Source organism: Vombatus ursinus, unplaced genomic scaffold (genome assembly GCF_900497805.2).
Source record: "Vombatus ursinus unplaced genomic scaffold, bare-nosed wombat genome assembly UNPS02014786.1, whole genome shotgun sequence".
Classification (NCBI taxonomy): Eukaryota; Metazoa; Chordata; class Mammalia; order Diprotodontia; family Vombatidae; genus Vombatus; species Vombatus ursinus.
The window spans coordinates 32,457,136-32,479,133 of record NW_020954564.1 but is presented as its reverse complement, the minus strand read 5'-3'; the positions used below and the strand labels follow the sequence as shown (position 1 = coordinate 32,479,133).

Below are 21,998 nucleotides of genomic sequence, written 5' to 3'. Positions count from 1 at the left end.
AGGAGAAGGAGAAGGAGAAGGAGAAGGAGAAGGAGAAGGAGAAGGAGAAGGAGAAGGAGAAGGAGAAGGAGAAGGAGAAGGGGAAGGGGAAGGAGAAGGAGGAGGAGGAGGAACTGATTCCTGGAACAGGGAAGCAGTGTTCCTGAGGTCCCACAGGGGGTTAGTGGTATAATGCCAGGACTCACTCCTGTTTCCATTGATCTTTCTGCCACATTGCAGTGTCCTAACAAAGAGCATTCCCATCTATTATCTTACCAGATCCTCATCTTAACTCTGTGACATAAGTATGACAAGTTGTTGTGTTGTTGTTGTTGTTAATATCTGTATTTTACAGAAAAAACAAGTGAGTCTCAGAGAGGAGAAGTGAACTTTCCCAAGGTCACTCAGAAAATTAGTGACTATTATCTAGTCTTCATCCCAGGTCTCCTGCCTGTCAATCCAGGGCGAGAAAATGCTAACATCTCATAAGGAATATTTTGTGATGTGATGGAAGGAACATCTGGCAAATCAAAAGGGAGCAAATGAATATTATGCCATAATAACTGCATTTTCCCCTGTCCCTCCCCCCACCCCCACCAAGTCAGTCCTGCATCAAATGCCTGGACAATCAATAGGAATTCAAGAGAATCTAAAAATATTAAATGCAAATGCCACTGAAAATATGAAAATAATTTTTCTAAAGAGCTGGTGGCAGGCCTGCTGTAGGGTACAATCAACCTTGTGGGGACAGTTTTTTAATGGGAGGGACTGAAAATGAAAATGAAGGAGGCAGGAACCAGGAACACTGATCCTTAAACATAGCGATGAAAGGAATCATAGAGATTATCTAGGTCAACCCCTGAACTGTATAAGAACGAATATTTGCTGGGTGGCTCAGTGGATAGAGCACCAGCCCTGGAGTCAGGAGAACCCTGAGCAATGCTGTTTGCCTCAGCTTCCTCATCTGTAAAATGAGCTGGAGAAGAAAATAGCCAACTACTCCAGTATCTTTGCCAAGAAAACCCAAAATGGGGCCACAAAGAGTCAGAAACAACTGAAATGACTGAACAAGAACTTGGGGTCTTTAGACAATTGTATTTAGAGTCAGGAGCTAAGGTCAAATCCTGACTCTGCTCCTCGTCCCCTGTGTGACTTTTGGCATGTCACTGATTTAATGTCTCTGGGCTCCAGTTTCTTCTGCGATATGAAGGGTTGGACTGGGTGTGCTATGAAGATCACTGACACTAGAGCCAGAGGACCTGGGCTCAAATATAATCTCTGGCATTTCTGACATGGGTGACCTTGGGCCTCAGTTTCCTCATCTGTAAAATGAAGAGGTTGGACTAGGTGGCCCTTGAGGTCCCGCCCAGCTCTGGATCTAGAAGTCTATATTTTTGTGGCTCTAAATGACAGTGGAGCTTTCTTCCAGCACAAAGCCTTGTGTTTCTATCAGCTCTTTTCTCACACTGCTTCTCCGGCTTGAATGCCCCTGATTCTAGTCTGCTAATCCATATTCTTGAAGCTCCCCAGCCCAGATCATCTGACTGGTGCAGTGAATAGAGAGCTAGGCCTGGAGTCAGGAAGAGCTAAGTTCAAATCCAGCCTTTGATACTTCCTAGCAGTGTGACCCTGAGCAAGTCATTTAACCTCCATCTGCCTGAGTTTCTTCAATTGTAAAATGGAGATTATAATAGTACCTACCTCTCAAGGTTGCTGTGAGGATCAAATGGGATAATAATTGTAAAGTGCTTAGCATAGTGCCTGGCACATAACAATAAATGTTTATTCTCTTCCTTTCCTTCCTTCCTTCTTTCCTCACTCTCTGCTCCTTCCTTCCTCCCTCCCTCCCTCCCTTCCTCCCTTCTTTTCCTTTCTTTCCTTTTTTCCTCCCTCTCTGCCTCCTTTCTTCCTTCCTTCCTTCCTTCATTCATTTTTATCCAGATCCAGTCTCTCCACAGCCCTGTTGAGTATTCTTTGACCACTCCTACCCACAGGGAACTCTGTCTCTCCCAGCTCAGAGCTCCTATAGTATTGACTTGTATACCACATTCATAGTTCTTAGAGTCTTTTACCATACAGTTTAGGATATATACTCTAACCGCTCCCTTGTCTTGTTATCTATTTCACAAATGTAAACTTAATCTTGATTCAACAAAAAAGCTGTAAGCTTCCCAAAGGCAAGGAACTTTGTGTATGTGTACATACATGCGAGTGTACCTGTGTGTTCATTCATGTGTATGTGCCTGCATTGTGTGTTGGTGTGCATACATGTGGGTGTACTTGTGTGTATATGCCTGCATGCATGTGTTTGTGTGTAGATGTGTGTACATTTGAGTATACCGGTGTTGGCATGAATATATATCTATCTGCCTGTGTGTGTATTTGTGCATATGTGTGACTATACATGTGTGTGAATTGCATATGTGTTTTGTGTGCACTATGTACCTATGTAAATGTGCCTTGTATGCATGCATATGTATATATACCTGTATGCATGTGTTTGTGTGTGAACCCTTGTGAGGGTACATGTGTGTATACATGCATGAGTGCATTTTTATGTGTGTGTCCACTAGGGGCTCAGTACTTTGCTAGGAATACAAGAGGTACAAAATAACTAATTTTTTTAAACTAAGGTTTTAATATTGATTTGCTTTTTCCTGGGGTGTGAAATTGAGACATAATTATTTGGGGAATGTTCCCTAGTTAACGTATAAAGAGAGCTAGACTCAGAATATCAGAGTTGTGGGTGAGCTTAGAACATGGGATATTAATGCTCCAAGAGACCTTGTAATATAGAACGTGGGATACTAGAACTGGAAGGGACTTTAGAACACAACATTAGAACTCAGATTGGTCTTAGAACATGGCATACCCAAACTGGAGGAAAGTTTGTCCAAGGTCACACAGCAAATTAGTGTCTAAGCTAGATTTAACCCCAAGTCTCCTGCCTCCCAACCCAAAATTCTAAGTGAACAAGATAATACTAACCTCTCCTAGGGAACACCTTGAGGGCTGATGGCAGCAGCATCTGGCAAAGCATAAGAGCTCTGAGCAATGGTCATTGTGTCTTCCCTCACCCCCTCCTCCCACCCAAGAGCTCAAAGAGACCTTAGAACATAGTGCTTGGAATATCAGAGCTAGAGAGAACCTTAGAAATCACTTAGAAAGGCAGCATGGAAAAAAACACTGACCTGAGTTAGAGTTTTGGTTTCTTCCTTTAGCTACTTACGTGAACTTTTAATGTGGTTTTTACATCTGTTGAGCTAGATTACCTAAGGACTTATCCAACTCCTACAATTCTGTTTCTATAGTACTTTGCTCCTAATGTGGAAGAATATAATGGATCAATATGAAAAAAATAGGTGGTTCATTGTGAGGTAGGTGACTCCCTGTCACTGGAAGTGTTTACACAGAGGCTCTGCTTAGAGATATCATAGAAGAAGTGACTAGAGGGATGATCTCTGAGGTCCATTTAAATTCCTAGGTTCTATGGGTATTTAAACAAAATATGAACACCATACTCCAGATGTTTAATTCTAGGCCTCACATTTTAAAAAAGATATTGGCAGCTTGGAGAAATAATGTCTCATTGGAAAGGGGGGAAATGAGAAAGGAAGGAGGGTGAGAGACAGGAAGGGAAGGAGGAGGGGGGGAATGAGGGAGGGAGGGAGAGAGTAAGGAGGAAAGGAGAATGAGAGAAGGAATGAGCAAGGAAAGTGGAGAGGGAGAGAGAAAGAGGAAATGAGGGAGGGAGAAAGCAAAGAAGGGAGGGAGAGAGAAAGAATGGGGGAAGGAAGGAGAGAGAGAGAGGGAGAGGAGGAGAATGAAGGAGAGAGAGAGAGAGGAAATGAAGGAGAAAGGAGGAGAGAGGGAGGAAATGAGGGAGAGAGGAGAGAGAAAAAATGAGGGAAGAAGGGGGAGAGAGAGGAATGAATGGAGAAAGGGAGAGACAAAGGGGGAGAGAAAGAGAGAGAGTTACCTCTGATTCATACTGGCTCTGTGACCATGGACAAGTCACTTAAATTCTTAGTGCCCCTAGACAACTCTCTAAGGCTATAAATTGCAGAGTGAGTGCCTGTCTGTATTGCCTTAAAAAAAAAAGTTCCTCATTGGGAATTCCCTGCATTGTTGAAATCATAAGACTAGTCAGGAAAAAAAAAAAAAAACCAAACTGACAACTGGGAATGCATCCAAAGGAGGGTGGCCAGAACAAGGATTTGGATCAGTGTTAAGTCTTTGGAAATTATATTTTCTTCCATTTATTCTCCCCTTCCCTCAAGTAACTACTGGTCTCATGGACTTTGGTATTCGGTGGCTTAACACAGTCAGCTTGTGTAACTTGCAAAGGAACTTCCTCATTTGTTGGAGTAGGTGATCTCTAAGCATCTGTCCAGCTCGAACGTTCTCTTTCTACAGTTCTCTACTCCTAGCATAGAAAAAGGAGGGTTGGTCTAGAGAAAAAAAATAATACGGGGGCTCATTATGAATAAATGGACCCCCTGTTACTTCAGTATAGAAATAATGATCTAATTCCTGCCCTCCCCCCAAGTCTTTGATTAATTAAGAAGTGGAAGGGACAGGAAAGATTATGTAGTCCAACTCCCACATTTTACAGATGAAGAAACTGAGACCCAGAGAAGGGAAATGACTCGCCTGTAGTCACACAGGTGCTGAGTGGCAGAGCTGGGTGCGAACCCCTGTCCTCTGACTGTTAAATTCAGGGCTTTTTATACTGCGCTAGTTCTTTCCATTGATCCCCACAAACAGGACCGCCTGGAGGATCACAAAGAGATCACCATCTGTTGGAAATCCCTCAAAAGAAATGAATCTAGCAATCGAGACAGTAAAAAACCAAATGGATGACAGCTTGATTTTCCTGTCTCAGAAAGCCTCTGAGCTCTTCTGAAAATACTATCAGTGGCCTCAAACGTCAAAGCGATTGTTCCTGTGTTAGGGACTTTGCATGAGGTTTGAATAACCCACAGCAGGGGCAGAGAGGAGGAAATCTTTAACCGCAGGGAAACAAGGAAGGGTCTGGAAAGTGGTGCCTCCGACCCGGAGGGTCACACGGGAAAGGGAGAGGGGAGTAGAGGGGTTGGGGGAAATGAGGTAGGGGATGAAAACGAATCAGGAAAGTTTGAAGGCTTCAGGGCGAGGCTCGAATGTTTTGTCCAGAGTCTGAACTCCTGTGGGCGGGACTAGACTCTTTCGGGTAGTTGTCAGAACGCTAGTTTTAAGGGTGGCTTTAAAACTTTAGAACAGCTCCGGAGCTGGTGGAAGTGTTGTAGGCGGAACTTGTCTCCAGCTGGTTAGAACCCAGATGCCCCGAGGAGCAGTAGAGGACCACCTAAAGATGAGGTTTATTTCCTTGTAGCTCCTGTTGTCTCCCCCCGCCTCCCTCCAAAGGGACACTCCTACCATTGAAGTAAGAGGGAAAGAGGGAGAAAGGATAGGGTGAAGAGCTAGGATGTCCGTTTGAGTACCACTCCCCCTGCGTCCAACCCACTCCCCTTCCCCAACCTTTCCATCCCCTGGAAAAGCAGAGGCTCCTGGAGCTCCTTGTGCAAAGGGAAACTGAGTCCCGGAGGGCTCTCAAGGGACCACCGCTCCAGCCTCCTTTCAACCCCACTGGGGCAGCCTGATGCCCCAGAAGCGGCGGAGCCCCCGGAAGACTGAGTCGGGGGCGCCTGGGCCAGGGCTGGAGCCGCACGTCTTGGGACAGTTTAGAAGACTAAAGGTCAGGTGAGTCCCAAAGGCTTTTGGGAGCATATCCAGACCCACCATCACCACTGTCTCTCGGCAGGGCTGGAAGAAATGAGTAATGTAAACGGGGCCAGCAGGTTGTGGTGTCCCTGCAGTTCGGGGCTACTTATGGGATGGTGGTAATATGAACCCAATTCGAGAGGGAGGAGAATGGAAGAGTTGTGTGTATTGAGTGCTCCAGAAGGAGAGAAAACGGGGAGAAGAGAGTAAAGTGATGTGCCAAGGGATAGAAAGGTGGAGGAAAAAAAGGGAAGAGAGATTATAATGTTGACGAAATGGGAGAAGCCAGTTTCATAGTCCTGGCTCAGGAACATTAAATGGAGAAAGCACTAAACAGGAACCAGAAGTCCTGGCTGTGTGACCTGAGATTAGATTTTTAATCTCTCTGGGTCTCAGGTTCCCTTTCTACCAAATGGGAAGAACAGATAGACTCTTCCTGTTTCTCTCAGGACACTAGTATATGTGAGGAGGGGCCTTAAGGTCCCTGAGCTAGAGAGAAGCACAGAGGTGGTGTGTGAGTCTGAGGGGCTAGGCAGCTGGGGGCAGCTGGGGGTGACTGGGTGCTAAGGGAGGGGTGTGTGGGTGGCATCAGCGGTTAAGCTGCAGCTGGGTTCTGCTCCTCTTGGGCTAGACCCTCCTTCCAGAGTCCCAGAGGATCTTGATTAACCTTTGCATCCTAACCTCCTGCCCCATGTTCACCAATCTATAAGAAGAGGATGACAATCACTGTCCCCAATGGGGAAGGGGTCAAACAGACTCCTGGAGGCCCAGAGAGGGGCAAAGTCAGCCGCACTCTTATCCCCAATCCCATCTTGTTCACATAGTCATTCAGAAGATAGATCTCTGAATAGGACCCAGTAGTCCCAATTTTCTAGGTTTAGATCTCTCATACCACCTGGGCAATCAGTTGTTCCTTATTTTTACTCCTATCCAGAGATAAGATAAATGGATACATTGTGATCTCATGGAGCAGTCCGAAGGGCTCCTGCCCTTGGGGAGGGGGGAACTCTAACAGAATGGTTTCTTGTAGAGCTTAACCCCAACCTGTCCCCATTAATATAGTTCAAGTCAACTTTGCTAGGAAACCTAGAACTCAGCTGCCTGGCAGCATATTGTGGCAGAAGGACCAGAAGCCCAGGCTTTAGAACCAGAATCAGAGAAACTTAGAACTGAAAGAAATCTAGAAATATGAAATGTCAAGACTGAAAGACCTCTTTGGATCACCTAGTCCAATCGCTTCCTTTTACTGAGAAGTAAACTGAGTCCCAGAAAGAGGAATTGACTTTTTCAAAATCACACACAATTTATAGCAGAGCACTGTTCTTCCAGAGTGCCTGGACTGGAGCTTTCCATCATCCAGTGCTGCTTCTGAGCCCTGCCTTAGATCGGAAACTTTTAGAAGGCAAAGCCTCTTCTATTCTCTTGCTCTGTACAGAGTCTGAGCACTGTCTGCTCTTTGGTAATGAAAGGTGTGAATACCCCCTAGACTCTGTCCTTGTAAAAGCTTCTTTTCGGGACAAAGTATAGAGGGCTTGGTGAGTGGTGGGTGTAGTGCACAGGCAGGTGTGGTGAAAATGATAGTAATAGATCCATCCCAGATAGCTGACCATTTCTCCTTCATTTCTCTAAGGTGAGAATGGTAGATGGAGACTAGGTATTTTGTTTCTTTTTTTCTTTTTGAGGGGGCTAAATGAGAAATGTATGGGTATAAAAAGACTGGGGGGGGAAGGAAATAAGTATTTACTAGGCCCACGCTATGTGCCAAGTGCTTTATAAATTCTGTCTCATTTGATCCTCACAGCAACCCTTGTAAGGTAGATGCTATGGTCATCCCTGTTTTACAGTGGAAGAAACTGAGGCAAACAGAGGTTAAATGACTTTCCCAGGGTCCCATGGCTAATAAGTATCTGAGGATGGATTTTGAACTTCTGAATCCAGTTCAGCATCCTATCCACTGCACCACCTGGCTACTTGGTAGTTTTGAACTTGTTCTCTATATGTCTTGGTCAAGTCACTTCTGCCATTTGGGCTTCAATTTTACCCCCGACTGTAATCCACCTGTCCTGGAGTTCTGAGGTTAGTATGAGAGCAAGTGAATCTGTGGCCATGGATATGTGGTCTGCTAGGAAACCTTGAGTCCATAGCATCTCTTATCCAGACCTCAATTTCCCTATCTGAAAAATTATCTAGTTGGGCCAAATGGTCTCTAAGAACTCTTATAGTTATGGCATTCTATGTTCTATGCCAGTGGTTCCCAACTTTTCAGAGTTTAAGGACTCTTTCTTAATGATAAAAAAAATTTAAGGACCACCACTACATATATTGATGGAAAAAATGTGCAAAAACCCTGACCAAAAGTTACAATGAATTTGATAATGCTTTTAAGTGAATTTATATTTTATCAATTATAACAGTATCTGTGTCCACTTGAAACATTGTGATAGGATACATTCTTTACTCAGTTCATAAAGGATGCTTACTTGTGGGTCACACTGGTTATTTAATGAGATAGTAGACAGAGCCCAGCTTGTAGCTTTCAGTACTGTAAGTCTAGTTGAAAGGATGAAATTATGAACCTTAGAGCTGGTTCCACATGCCACTTGCTTCAATATTTAGATTTCAATACAAGTGCAGAAAATCCACTTTCACAAACGTATGTTGTAGAGAAAAGGCATCTGGTCCATTTAGCCTTATCAGATGGCTCTGGGCAATCAGAAAAAACAGGTATCCACAAGCCAACCAGGTGCTTTTGTGTATGAAGACTAGGTTCAAAGGACTTTTTTCCCTCTCAACCACAAATGAAATGTAATATAAATGACAAAGTTTGGTGTGCACATTGTAACAACAATAATAACAATAAATATTTATATATCACTTAAAAGTATGTAAAGTTTGTAAAACCTATATTATCTCATTTGATGCTCACAACAATCTTGGGAGGTAAATGCTATTATTATCCCCATTTTACAAATTAGGAGACTGAGGCTGAGAGGTCAAGTGACTTGTTCAGGGTCACATAGCTAATAAGCATCTGAAGCTAGATTTGAACTCAGGTCTTCCTGCCTCACTAGACCCAAGTCTAGTGTACTATCCACATTGCACCACTACACTGCCTTTAGATTTGAGAATTCCTTGCAATAATTTTATGAGCCTCCACAAAGGTCCACAGTCCACATGTTAGGAACCACTGTTATATACTCAAAGATCCCTTACAGTCCTTACATTCTATGCACTAACATCATTTTCAGGCCTCTCTCAACTCTAACATTCTTTGAGTCTTTGATTGAGAGCTCATGGCCTCACAAAGACCACAGTCTAGTACAGACATTTCTTAACCTAAGGTCCACAGACACTCAAGGAGTCTATGAATTTGGATGGGAAATAATTACATCTCTATTTTCACCAACCTTTGATTTCCTTTGTAATCCTATGTATTTTATTTTATGCTTTTAAACATATTATTCTGAGGAGTCCGTGAGTTTCACCAAAAGATTAAGACTCCCTGGTCTAGCAGAAAGATTAGATAAGAACACAAAAAGCTACAATGCATGGAAGAATGTGAAGAGAACTTGAGAGGGTCAAAGTGGTGTAAGATTGCTTCAAATGAATGGGGGAGGGAATTAGGGAAGTCTCCCTGGAAAAGGAGGTATCTAAGATAGAGCTTGCTGGATGATTTTTTTTAATGAGGAACAGTCTTTAGAGGGAGAGATGAGAGGAGGAGTTTCAGAAGTAGGGAAAGTGAAAGCAAGATATTGAGCAAATGGTCCTTTAACTAAGCTGAGTGTGTGTAAAGAGAAGCAGTGGCAGGGTAGGAAGAGGAGGGGAGGGAGGGAGGGAGGCTAGAAAGGTGCGTTGAGAACAAATTGTGAAGGGCCTGGAATGCCAAACAAAGGAGTTTAGATTTTATTCATAGAACATAGAATTCGTCTAGTCCCACCCCCTATTTTCCATATGAGAAAACTGAAGCCTAGTGAGGAAGAATAATTTGCTCAACACCTGGCTAGTTATTGTGGTCACAGCCAAAATTCTTGGCTTCTCAGACTTGAGGTCATTGCATTGAACAACACTAGGGAGCTATTGAAGGTTTTTTGAGCAGGGGACTTAGTCACTATGCCTCAGCTTCCTCTGCTTCTGCCCCAACCCAATCCTTTTCCCATTGGTGAGTTCTCCCTAGAATCTCTGTTTTGGAGAAAGACCCAGACCAGTCAGCCCTGATTCTCTGGACTTAGAGTGATTACCTCCTTCGCTCTAATCAGAGGAGCCCAAGGGGCAAGGGCTACTGAGGAGGTGTGTTTCCAAGTTGATGTGATCTTATAGGAAAACCAGTTTCTGGAGACAATGATGAAGTCCAGATGAGCAGCTGAGTGAGATGATTGGATGGGGTGGGGGTGAGGTGAACATAGGGAGACCTCCTCCCAGATCTTCTATTTAAGGAAGGGGCCCAGGATGGTCATCTCATCATTTCCCACCTGGCTACAGGAATTCATCCTGCCCCTTCACAGGGTGCCCTTTCCCTCCCCCTTTTCCCTCCCTTCTTTCCCTCCTTTCTCTTCTTTCCCTCCACCTTTCCTCTTCCTCTCTCCTCCTTCCCTTTTAGCTTCTTTTTATGTGCAATCTCCTATTAGACTGTGAACTCCTTGAAGGCAGGGATTGCTTTTCACCTTTCTTTGTATACCCAATGCTTAGCACAATGCCTAGCACATTGTAGGTGCTTAATAAATGTTTATTGATTATTGACTCTATCTTCTTCTCCACCTCCTACTTTTCAGCTCCTTTTTTATATGTTGTCTTCCCCCATTAGAACATTAGCTCCTTGAGGGCAGGGATTGTTTCTCTTTTTGTATCTCCAGCACTTTTCATCATGGCTGGTACATAGTAAAGTGCTTAATAAATGCTTGTTCATTGATTGAGGGGATGGAGGGTAGGACACAATCACAGGTGTGTATTAAGAAGCTGACTTAGAATCAGTTAGGAGCAGCTAGGTAGCGAAGTGGATAGAGCACTGGCCCTGAAGTCAGGAGGACCTGAGTTCAAATCTGGCCTCAGACCAAACACTTGACACTTACTAGCTGTGTGATCCTGGGCAAGTCACTTAACCCCAATTGCCTAAAAAAAAAAAAAAACACAAGAAGCTGATTTAGACACTGTGGGTTGTAGGACAAGAGATTGGAAGCAAGGAGACCTAATAAGAAACTATTTCAGAAGTCAGGCAAGAGGTGATGGGAGCTTTGGTTAGGATGGGAATGGGAATGGAGATAGGGGATGAATAGACAAAATATTGTGATATGATCTAACCAGAGCAAAGTCCCGTGGGCTTTTTCATTTTAGATGCCACGTCTCTCTTTCATGCAGCCTAAGACTACATCTACTTTCTTCACTCGGACATGAGGACTCATCTCTAGGACCAGAATCTCAAACAGCAAACCCTTCCTTGCCTTTAGAACACAGCCCAAGACCAAAGCCTCAGAAACCAGTACTCCTACCATTAAGAGGAGGGCCTCTGATGCCTGGCCCAATCCTTCCCTTCTTCCCTGGCATTTGAGAGAGAACTAACTGATACCTTTTTCCATCATCACAGGATCCTTGAGGATAGGAGCTCTACTCCCCATTTTATAGATGAAAAAAACTAAGGCTCAGAAAGATTAAATGACTTGCTGTCACTCAGATAATCCCAGAGATGAGACTCAAGCTCAAGACTTCCAGATGCCAATTTTAGCCCTCTATCTATTGTGCCCTCCTGGCTCTCATTTGGACCCAATAGGGAGCAGCCCCTGTTGCAATAGCTAAGAGCTGACCCAACTGCCTAGATTATCCATGTTCACTGTCCGCTGCCTTGAATGTTCTAGTTCAGCACAGGTGAATGTGAAAATGCTTTATAACCATGAAATGCTATATACATACAATGTCTTCTTTATTAATAATAATAATAATAGTAGGGGTAGGGAATAAGCATTCATACAGCATTTATACTATGTGCCAGGGAATGTGCTCAGTGATTTTTACAATTCTTATTTCATTTAATCTTCACAACAACCCTATGAGGTAGAGTCAGTTGAGGAAACTGACACAGGTGAAGTATCTTGTGCAGGGTAACACACCTAGTAAGTGTCTGAGGCCCCATTTGAACTCAAGACTTCCAGACTCCTGACAGGCCCAGTACCCTATCCACTACACCACCAGTTGCCTCTAGTATTTCCAGTTTCCCCAATATTTCCTGTTAACTAGGGAATCTATTCCCCAGCAATGTGTTCTTGAGATTACAGAATCCTGGGGTACTATGTTTTCCTTCTGCATCTTCACTTTCTAGATGGTTCCACTGATCTACTTTTCACTTTTTTAAAGTAATACTGAATAGTTTTGATTATTACTGCTTTATAATATCATATGTGTCCTTGTAATTCTAGGCCCTCTTTATTCCTTTTCTTCTTCATTATTTTCTTCACACATCTTGTTCTTCCAATTTATTTTGGTATTATTTAGATTAATGAGAAAGAAACTCACAGTAGTTTGGTTGGCATAATTAAAAAAAACCCACAAATTAAATTAGGTGGTAGAATCATCTTATTATATTATTGTGGCCTAACCATGAGCAATGAATTATTTAAGCCTTCCTTTATTCCTATAGAGAAGGTACAGAGTTTCTGCTATTGTTCCTATTATTTTTTATATTACCACTAATTAAACTGTCTTGCTTTCACTATCCTAAGAGGTCTAAGGGATTCATTAATAATATGCTGAATTTAAGAGTGAAATTTCCAGTAGATGGGGGTAATATTAATCAAAGTATCTGACACCCAAAGAATAATAGGGAACTACTCTCCCTGAAAGAATCTGTACATCCCTCTGGCTCCATCAGTAAAGAGTGTTTAATAATATTTTCCTATAAATCCTTTGTGTAACTTAGGTAAACATCCAAATATTTTCTGTGTTTTCTAGGTATTTTGAGTGACATTTCTTTTTCCCACTGTTTAGAGGTGTAATGTAATATACTTTTGTTGTACTATATAAAAATGCTAGGGATTTCTGTGGATTATTTTGTATCCTATTATCTTGCTAAGACTATTAATCATTGTGGTTCATTTCTTTGCTGATTCTTTGGGGCTTTCTACATAAGTGATTAATATTGCCTGCAAAAACGGAGAATTTTGCCTCTTCATTGCTGTTCTTATATTTCATCTCTTTTTCTTCTTTTATTGCTATCATTAGTATTTCTAGTGCTATGTCAAATAATAGTAGGGAGAGGAGGAATCCTTGTTTTACCCCTTTGCTTATTTGAAAAGCTTTCGATGCTTCTATCTTGCTAATAGTGCTAGCTCTTAGTTCTGGATCTGTACTTTTGATTACATTAAAGAAGGGCCCACCCATGTCTGTACTTTTGTTTTGTTTGTTTTAAATAAGTGAATGTTTTACTCTGATGAAAATTTTTTCTATATCCATTAATATAATTATGTGGTATTGGGGTTTTTGTTTATGTGATTAATTATGCCAATCATATTGCAAAAACACAATCATCTCTATTGCATTTGTATCTCTTGCCCCTTGGCATATAGAGTCTTTTACACTGAACACCCAGAAAAGGATATCATTATTAATGGGTTGATTGGGTCCATGGGGATGCTATGGGCACAGAGTCACATTCCCCCTTTTCTATCCTAGGATGGGGTGTGTGAAGTCCAGGTTTACCCAGGATGGTGGGAAGTTCTTCAAAAAAGAGTCTCAAACAAATACCCAGGGCCCTGTGTATGTGCCAGATCCAACATCCTCTGGAAAAAAGGTGAGCAAGGCTTCAGGTTTGGTGGGAAGAGTGAGTTCCTCATTATGTTGTGAGTTTGACTTGTGCCAAGAGGAACAGTCCTTTCTTTTCTATTTTCTTCCCACCTTGTTTGTGGGGGTTGTGCCCAAAGAGAGCCCTTAGTCCATGGTATTGGTCTCCAATGCCCTTGGACAGATCTGCTTTGAAGTCTCTAGAAGGTAACTGATTCTTTATCCCCAAATCTCCAGTACCCTCTTGTATTAGCCCCTTAAGACCCTGATGAATCCTACACAAAGTTGGAAACCAGCCCTCCCTTATTTATCACCTATTATGCAAGATCCCAGACTCTCAGCCATCTTTGCTGTAGCATTTCATTTCGTCTTATCCCAGGGTGCCCCAGGCTTGTCCATAACAACTGAATCACAGGATCTGGAGCTAGGAGGAACCTCAAAGATTATCTAGTTCACCTCTCATTTTATAGTGCAGGAAACTAAGGCTTGACCAAATTCACAGAGAGTAACTAGGAGAAACAGATTTGGAACCTAGATCCTCCAGCTCCAAATACAGGGCTCTTTCCACTGCCCAACTCTCCCTGTATCCCCCTTCCCTCCCACTTCCTTCCATCCCTCCAGGAGATGTTATATCTTCTCACTGGTTCTCAGCTTGCTGAGAATTTCAGGTGGCAGTATAGAACAGTGGAAAAAGCTTTAGGCTGGGAGTTTGGACACCTAGTGTCTAGTTCCATCTCTGCCATTGATTTTCTGTTGTGTCCTTGGACAAGACTCATGCCCTTTCTGTGCTTCAGTATCTTCTTCTACAAAATAAAGAGGCTCAACTTTGAGATCCCCATCAAGCTCCAAACTCATTTTTTTCTTTGATCCTGACCCTGTTCTTCACTCTCTATAGGTAGTCAGTGGTTCCAGCGTCAACCAGGTCATCTCCTCTGATGGTATGTCATCTCTGAGTCACACAGGAGTGTGGTGAGGTGGAAAGGGATAGGGAACTAGGAGTTGCACAGAGGAGGAAACAGAGAAGCTCCAAGGCAGGAAGAATCTTGCCTTGGAAACCAAAGTTTCCTTGCCTTTCTGAGTCCTCTCCCCTTCCTCCCCTCCCCTCTTCCCTTCTCTTTCCTCCTCTTTTCCTCCCTCCTTTCTCCCCTCCTTCCAAAACAATCTATTCCAATATGCTCCTTTTCCAGAGGGAGGAAACTGAGGCCCAGGGAAGGGACTCACCCAAGGTCACACAGCAAGGTCTAAAACTGAAGTCTCCTAATTTCTCATGTAGTGCTCTTTATATGACACTGGGATGCTAAGCCCCTTCACTACTCGACAAAAAACATTCTGAAGTTATAAATAATAACACCAAAACTTTCGATAGACTTATAAAAGCTCAGATGGAGATACTGAACAAATTAGATGTTACTGTTATTTTGTATAATGGGTATTCTATGTAGTCTTTTAAAGTATAAAAGATGATTATGAAAAAATAACATCATATTCCTATTGTACTTTGCTGTTCACAAAGTACCTTATACACATTCTCTCGTGTGATGGCCCTATCGGCACCTCTGAGGACAGTGATAATAATAGCTGCTCATATTCTGATAGGACTGTGCTTTCCTTACAACAGTCCCACAGGACAGAAAGGACACGTATTCTTATTCCCATTTTACAGAAGAGGAAATTACAGGGTAGGCGGGGGGGGGAAAGAGGGTAGAAGTGACTTGCTCAATGGCAAAACTAGCAATAGAACCCAAGTCCCCTAATTCGCAATCTAGTGTTCTTTCTACTATACTTTTCTTATTCTTCTTCTTCAGTTTCTTATTCTTATTCTACAGTTTAGTTTGTGTGTTTTCTTTAAATATTTTTTAAAATTGTTATTAAATTTATAGTAAAAGTTCTTTTGTAAAAAGAAACACACAGGAAAGGGAAACATAGGAGAAAGAATCCAGGGGGTAGAGGGCAGATAGGGGTGGGGGGAAGGTAGGCTTAGCCATGACCTGACACTTCCTGATGATACATGTGTCTCCATTCCCCAACAGGCTCTGAGAATACGGACATCACAGTTGTGGCCCTTTATGACTATGAGGCCATCCACAGAGAGGACCTCAGCTTCCGGAAGGGTGACCAGATGGTGGTCCTAGAAAAGTAGGTCTTGGCCTAGTGTTACTCTCCTTGAATGTGGCTGAGCCTACAGTAGGTTCATGTCAAAACTCTGGAAGGGACAGGCAAGCCTCTTTGCTGCCTATAGTCCTGTCTTAGCCAAGATCTACTCTTGTCCCAAAACACACACAGTTTTTGTGGCCACAAAATTTCATCTCTTGTTGTCCATCTTCTTGTGAACCTGTTCACATTTGTCGGTCCTCAGATAAGTCTTCAGCCATCACCTGTACTAGATATCTTCTTAGCTATCTAGCACTAGCCAGAGCTTATATGGAGCCCAGGGTCACCTGCAAAGCTCAGGGAAGCTTCCTAAGAGAACTTTGAAGGAGAACATAACTCCTAATTCGTATGCGTGAAAGTAACGCTCATTCATGTTAGAGCTGGAATGGACCTTAGAAATAATTAAGAAATAATAAGCCCAACCCCCTCCTCTGTTGGATGCCCAACACTGACACTCTTTGACCTTCAGGTTAAGTCTGGAGTTCTGTATCTCACTCCCTAATGAAGAAACAGAGGGGTCAAGGGTTGGTTTGAAGCACTCTAGTTCTGCCACAGTGAGATGATCCTATTTTCTCCTCCTGCAGGTCTGGAGAGTGGTGGAAAGCTCGTTCTCTTGCAACCCGGAAGGAGGGCTATATCCCAAGTAACTATGTAGCTCAGATCAACTCGCTGGAGACAGAGGAGTAAGTATACCTGTTGCCTACCCTTGGAGAAGGAAGTATAGAGATACAGAGGGTTGAGAGGGTGATTGTGACCTATATCCAATCTGGGATGCTTTAGTTTAGACCATCTCAGATGGATGAAGATCTATCCTGTTCTAAAATATCTTCCCAGAAAAAGTGTCACAGCCTCCCAAATAGTAAGTTCTGCCTTGAGTCTAACCTAAATTCTTTCTGCTGCACTCTAAGGCCATGGTGCTCTGTGAAATCTCTTCATCACCAGGTGTTTCCTGGAGGTAAAAACAATCTCACATTTTCTCACCCTATGCACTGCTTCGAATACTTTATCCTAGATCTCTCTACATTCATTCAACAAACACTCAGAACCTACTATATGCAGGGCTCTGTGTTCAGCTCTCAAGGAAATACAAAAATAAGTGACATACAATGCCAGTCCTCAGGGAGCTTGCAGTCTAGTAGGCAGATAAGCCATGGATACAGAGGAATGAATATAAGACACATCTGAATACGATAAACCTGGAGGAAGAGTATGAAGTCTTTGAGATCACAGAAAGCTTCATAGAGTGAGTAACATGTGAGCTGGGCCTTGAAGAATGGAAAGAATCTAGTTTAACATCTTCACCTTCTTACCTTTGGGACTGCCTTCTCTGAATCCCAGGCAAGTTATCTTGCTCACAGTCTACTTTATCACTCAGAGTTACTATGATTCTCTACTGTGACTCCAGCATGTCCCAGGAGGCAAGATTGCACTGTGGGCTCTCCTGGTTCTCAGCTCCCACACCTACCCCCACACCTTGCTCTTCTCCTGTCACAGATGGTTCTTCAAAAACATCAGCCGTAAGGATGCAGAGCGTCACCTGCTGGCACCTGGGAACGTCCTGGGCTCCTTCATGATTCGGGACAGTGAAACCACCAAAGGTAAGTCTTCAGGTGGCAGTGAGACACAGGTCGGCAGGCAATCCCAAGCTGGTACAGCAAAAAGAGTATCGGATTTGAAGTCACGGGCTTAGGGTTCAAATTCCAGCCTGTGTAATATTGGGCAAGGCTTTTTCGTTCTTGGGACCTTGGTTTCTACATATATAAAATGAGGGAGTTGGACTAGATTATTTCTAAGGCCCCTTCAAGTTCTAACATTTTATGGTCCTATGATTCCTGGAGGACAAGTGAGGAGCGGTCCCCCCGGAGCAGCCCAGCCCTACCATATGGACATAGCCCTTTCCTTAGTCAAACCCCTGAACAACAATAGCAGTTTGTATTTCCTTAGGGCTTTCAAGTTTAAACTGCCCTGGTAAAGAGTACAAATGCTATTATCCCATTTTAGAGATGAGTAAACTGAAACTCAAAAGTGAAGTGACTTGTGAATGGCCTGGCTAGAATTTGAAACTAGATTTTCTGTCTCTGTGTCCAGAGATATTTCTACTATTCAATTCAACAAACATTTATTAGGCACACATTATGTGTCACACACTGTGCTGGACACTGGGATACGAAGCAAAATTGTCCTTGCCCTAATAAGTTTATGTCCTATTGGGGCATTCATGTATACAAAAAAGTAAACACAAAGTAATTTGAGTAGGGAGAGACCACAGACAGGGGAGAGGATAGGGGAAAGTTTCCTGAAAGAGGCAATTTCTAAAGTATACTTTGAAAGAAGATAGAGGGGCAGCTAGGTGGCGCAGTGGATAGAGCACTGGCCCTGAAGTCAGGAGGACCTGAGTTCAAATCCGGCCTCAGACCAAACACTTGACACTAGCTGTGTGACCTTGGGCAAGTCACTTAACCCCAATTGCCTTACCAAAAAAAAAAAAAAAAACAAGAAAGAAAGAAAGAAAGAAAGAAGATGGAGTTCATTCGACAACTTGTGCAAATGTGCAGAGGTAGGAGATGAACCTTGACTTTGGAGAACAACATGGACTGTGTGAAGGATAGTAAAGCCCGGCAAAACTCCAGCCCTGGCTTACTCCTTCTCTATTCCTACTCAAGTGCTATTCAATGGAGCTGGAGAAAGTCACACAACTTTGAAAAGTCTGTTACAAATTTGCTATCTAATCTCTACCAGGCCCTTACTGCAAGACAATCCCTTTACCCCTCCCTAATTGATCCTCTGCTCCATCTCCCACAGTAGCTAATGCAAATCTCTTAACATTTCCCACACCATCTCCTTGCTTTGCAGCTGAAGACTTTGACTAGTCAAGAAAATAGAACCCATTTGCCTAAGCTCCCTTCTTTCTCCTTTCCATCTCACAACCCCTTGACATGATCCCCCGTTTCTCTCCTCCTTTACTCCAATCCCCAATAAAGAGATAGCATTTCTCTTTGCCAAGGCCAACCCCTCTATGTGTATTCTGGATCCCATCCTCTCTTCTCCAGCAGATTGTCCACACTATCATCCAATGGACCTCTCTAGTTTTTAATCTCTCTCTTTCTACTGCCTCTTTGTCTATGAATATACCCAAGTCTTTCCCACTCTTAAAAAACCCAGCACTTGATCCTACTACAACTATTTGAGCCCTCAGACTATCATTCTCCTTCCTTTCCAGCCTAGAAAAATCTGTCTACTTTCATTGCCTCCCCTTCCTCTCCTGTCACTTCTCAAACCTTTTCAATCTGACTTCTTACTCCATCACTCAACTGAAACTGTTCCATTGAAAGTCACTGATTTTAATTGCTAAATTTGATGGCCTGTTCTCATTCTTTATCTTTCTTGACTTCTTTACCACATTTGACACTATTAACTATATTCTCCTCCTGAAAGCTCCTTCCTCTTTGGGTTTGTTTAACCCTGTCCTTTCTTGGTTTTCCTAGCCCTGTCCTTTCTTGGGTTTCTTAACCCTGTCCTTTCTTGCTTTTCCTATCTGTGTGACTATTTCTTCTCAGTCTTTGTTGGATCATCACAATACCATGTCCCCTAACTTTGGATGTCTCCCAAGGCTCCATTTTTCTTTCTATACTCTCTCGGTGACAACATCAGCTCACCTAAGTTTAATTATTATCATCTCTGTGCAGATGACTCCAAGATCTATCTATTCAGCCCTAGACTCTCTCCTGAGCCTCAGTCTAGCATCACCAACTGCCTGCTGAGCATTTAGAATTCAGTGTTCTGAAGATATCTCAAATTCAACATGTCCAAAAATAAATTCATTATCTTTCCTAAATCTACTCCTCCTCCAAACTTCCCTACTTCTGCGGAGGGTACTATCATTACTCCAGTTACTAAGGCACCCAACTTTTTTGCTATCTTTAGCTCCTCACTCTCACTTACCACATACATCTAATTAGTTGTCAAATCTATTGTTTTTATTTCACTGCATCACTCAAATTATCCTTGTCTTCCCTTTTGCACAGCTGCCACCCTAGTTCAGACTGCTGTCATCTCTCACCTGGACTACTGCAATAGCCTTTCAACTATTCTCCCTGTATCTCTAAGTCAGGCCTGCACAACCTGCAGTCCACAGGCCACTTTCAGCACACCAAAAGATTTTGGGAGGCTGGTGAAAAATGTAGAGGAAAACATCTTCTACATCTTTTGCCAGCCGCTTGAAATCCTTTGGTGTGCCTGTGGTCTACTTACAGCCAGCGGGCCACAGGTTGTGCAGGCCTACTCTAATTCATTCTTCACATAGCTACCAAAGTGATTTTCCTAAAGTATAAGTTTGATCATGTCACTCCCCTACTCAGTAAACAGCAATGGCTCTCCATTACATGCAGAATCAAATATATGAACTCCTCTGTTTGGCACTTAAAATCCTTCACAGCCTGACTCCCAATTACGTTTCCAGATTATTCCCTTCCCTTTTTTCTACCAGCCAAACTGACTTTCTTGTTGTTCCTCATACGTGACATTCCATCTCTCGCATCCATGGATTTACTGTCTGGCCCCCCATCTATACGTTTTATATATGCTTCTGTATGTATATATTGTCTCCCCAGCTAGATTTTGAGTAAAAAGAAAAGGATTGACATGACATATAGTTGTAGAATTAATAAGATTTAGCCGCTGAATAAATATGGAGGATATGAGAGGGGAGAGAGGAAAGGATGACTCTGAGATTATGAATCTAGGTGACTGGAAGAATGTTAGTGCCCTCAACAGAAAAATAAGAAGTTTGGAAGAAAGTCAGATATAGAGGGAGAAATGATTAGGTCAGCTGGGACATATAGATTTTGATATGCCAAAGGGATATCCAAGTAGAAAAACCCAGCAAATATTTGGTGATGGGGGACTGGAGCTGAGGAGAGAAATTAGGGTTAGGATATATAGAACTGAGACTCATCAGCAGAGAGATGGGAAATGGTGAGAGATGATGTAGAACCAGAAGAGAAGAGGGCCCAGGACAGAGCCTTGTGGAGCAACCATATGTAGGGATTAAGAAAAGGATGCTAAACCATGAAAGGAGAAGGGAGAGGAACAGTCAAACGGTTAAGAGAAAAACCAAGGGAGAGCAGTGTCATGAGAACCATCGATTGAGAAAATGTCTGGGGGGAGAGGGTGTCCAAGAGTACCACAAGCTTCAGAGAAGTCAAGGAGGCTGAGGACTGAGAAAAGGCAATGGGATTTAGAAGGGAAGACATCATTAGTAATCTTGGAGAGAGCTGTTTTAGCAAATAGGTAGGAGCTGAAGACACTTTCTAAAAGAGGGAGACATGTGTGGGTGGTGAAGAAGTGAAGATAGCTAGAGGAGAGGCCAGCAACTTGGCAGTGCAACAGAGGAGATCTCCAAGATACTAGCTTAAGGGGTGATAGAGTCAAGCGAAGGCTTTCTAAGAATGCAAGACACAGGAAGTGTCTGTAGCAGCAGGAAAGGAGCCAATAGAAGATGATAGAGTAAAGGTGAGAGAGGAGATTTGTTCACAGAACAAATCCCCTTCATAAAAGGATTTGTTCTGTAAAACTTGGACTCAGTCAAAAGGCCACACTCAAGGACCTGGAAGGCCACATGCAGCCTCAAGGCCCCAGGTTCCCCACCCCAGGATAGAACATGTTTCTAGAAGAGATGGAAGGGAAGGGATCAGGGGTACAAAATAGAGGAACTGAGTTGGCCTTGACAAGGAGAACTACTTTTTCCTTGTAGTTTGTCTTGTTGAGTCTTGTCTCACTCTTCACGACCCCATTTGGCTCCTTTTACAGATGAGGAGATGAAGGTAAACAGGGTTAAGTGACTTCCACACGGTCACACAGCTAGTAAGTGTCTGAGGCTGGATTTGAATTCAGGAAGATGAGTCTTCCTCACTCCAGGCCCAGTGTTCTATCTGCTAAGCCACCTAGCTGCCCCTCGGAAATCATCAAAAAGGAAAAGAGGGTGGGTAAAAGTGAAGAGGAGTTTTGAGGTGTGGAATAGAGAGGATGAGGGAGCTTACACTGGATAGCCTTAATCTTCTTAGTAAAGTAAGAAGGAAAGTCTTTTGAGGTAAAAGAGATGGATGAGGAAGAAATGTAGAAGGGGGGTTGAAAAGAAAGGAGAAAGTTTAGAATCTTCTCCTATGAATAGTGATGAATTGAATCAATCTGTTAAGCAACACTGTGAGGTTCTAACTGTATAATAGAACAGAAAAAGCTCCAGGTTAAAGTCACAGAACTTGAGTTCAAATCCAGACTGTGTCGCTGGCATGGCTTTAAGTAAGGTTAGTAGCTTACTTAACTTTTCTGAGCCTCAGTTTCTT

The 21,998-nt window shown here is 42.9% G+C and overlaps 2 protein-coding genes across 3 annotated transcripts in view; both read left to right on the top strand.

Annotated features, from left to right (window-relative positions):
* Positions 1-932, top strand: part of CCM2L (CCM2 like scaffold protein) — a 36,223-nt gene extending 35,291 nt beyond the window's left edge. Inside the window, exon 12 of the mRNA XM_027867764.1 lies at positions 335-932. Coding sequence (XP_027723565.1) covers position 335 — 1 coding nt within the window. The 3' untranslated portion in view covers positions 336-932. The remainder of the gene's footprint in view (positions 1-334) is intronic.
* Positions 933-5,086: 4,154 nt separating this feature from the next.
* Positions 5,087-21,998, top strand: part of HCK (HCK proto-oncogene, Src family tyrosine kinase) — a 37,590-nt gene continuing 20,678 nt past the window's right edge. For both annotated transcript variants that reach the window (XM_027867725.1, XM_027867724.1), the window contains exons 1-6: positions 5,087-5,721; positions 13,399-13,516; positions 14,402-14,444; positions 15,537-15,642; positions 16,242-16,340; positions 17,152-17,255. In XM_027867725.1, coding sequence (XP_027723526.1) covers positions 5,621-5,721; positions 13,399-13,516; positions 14,402-14,444; positions 15,537-15,642; positions 16,242-16,340; positions 17,152-17,255 — 571 coding nt within the window. In that variant the 5' untranslated portion in view covers positions 5,087-5,620. The remainder of the gene's footprint in view (positions 5,722-13,398; positions 13,517-14,401; positions 14,445-15,536; positions 15,643-16,241; positions 16,341-17,151; positions 17,256-21,998) is intronic.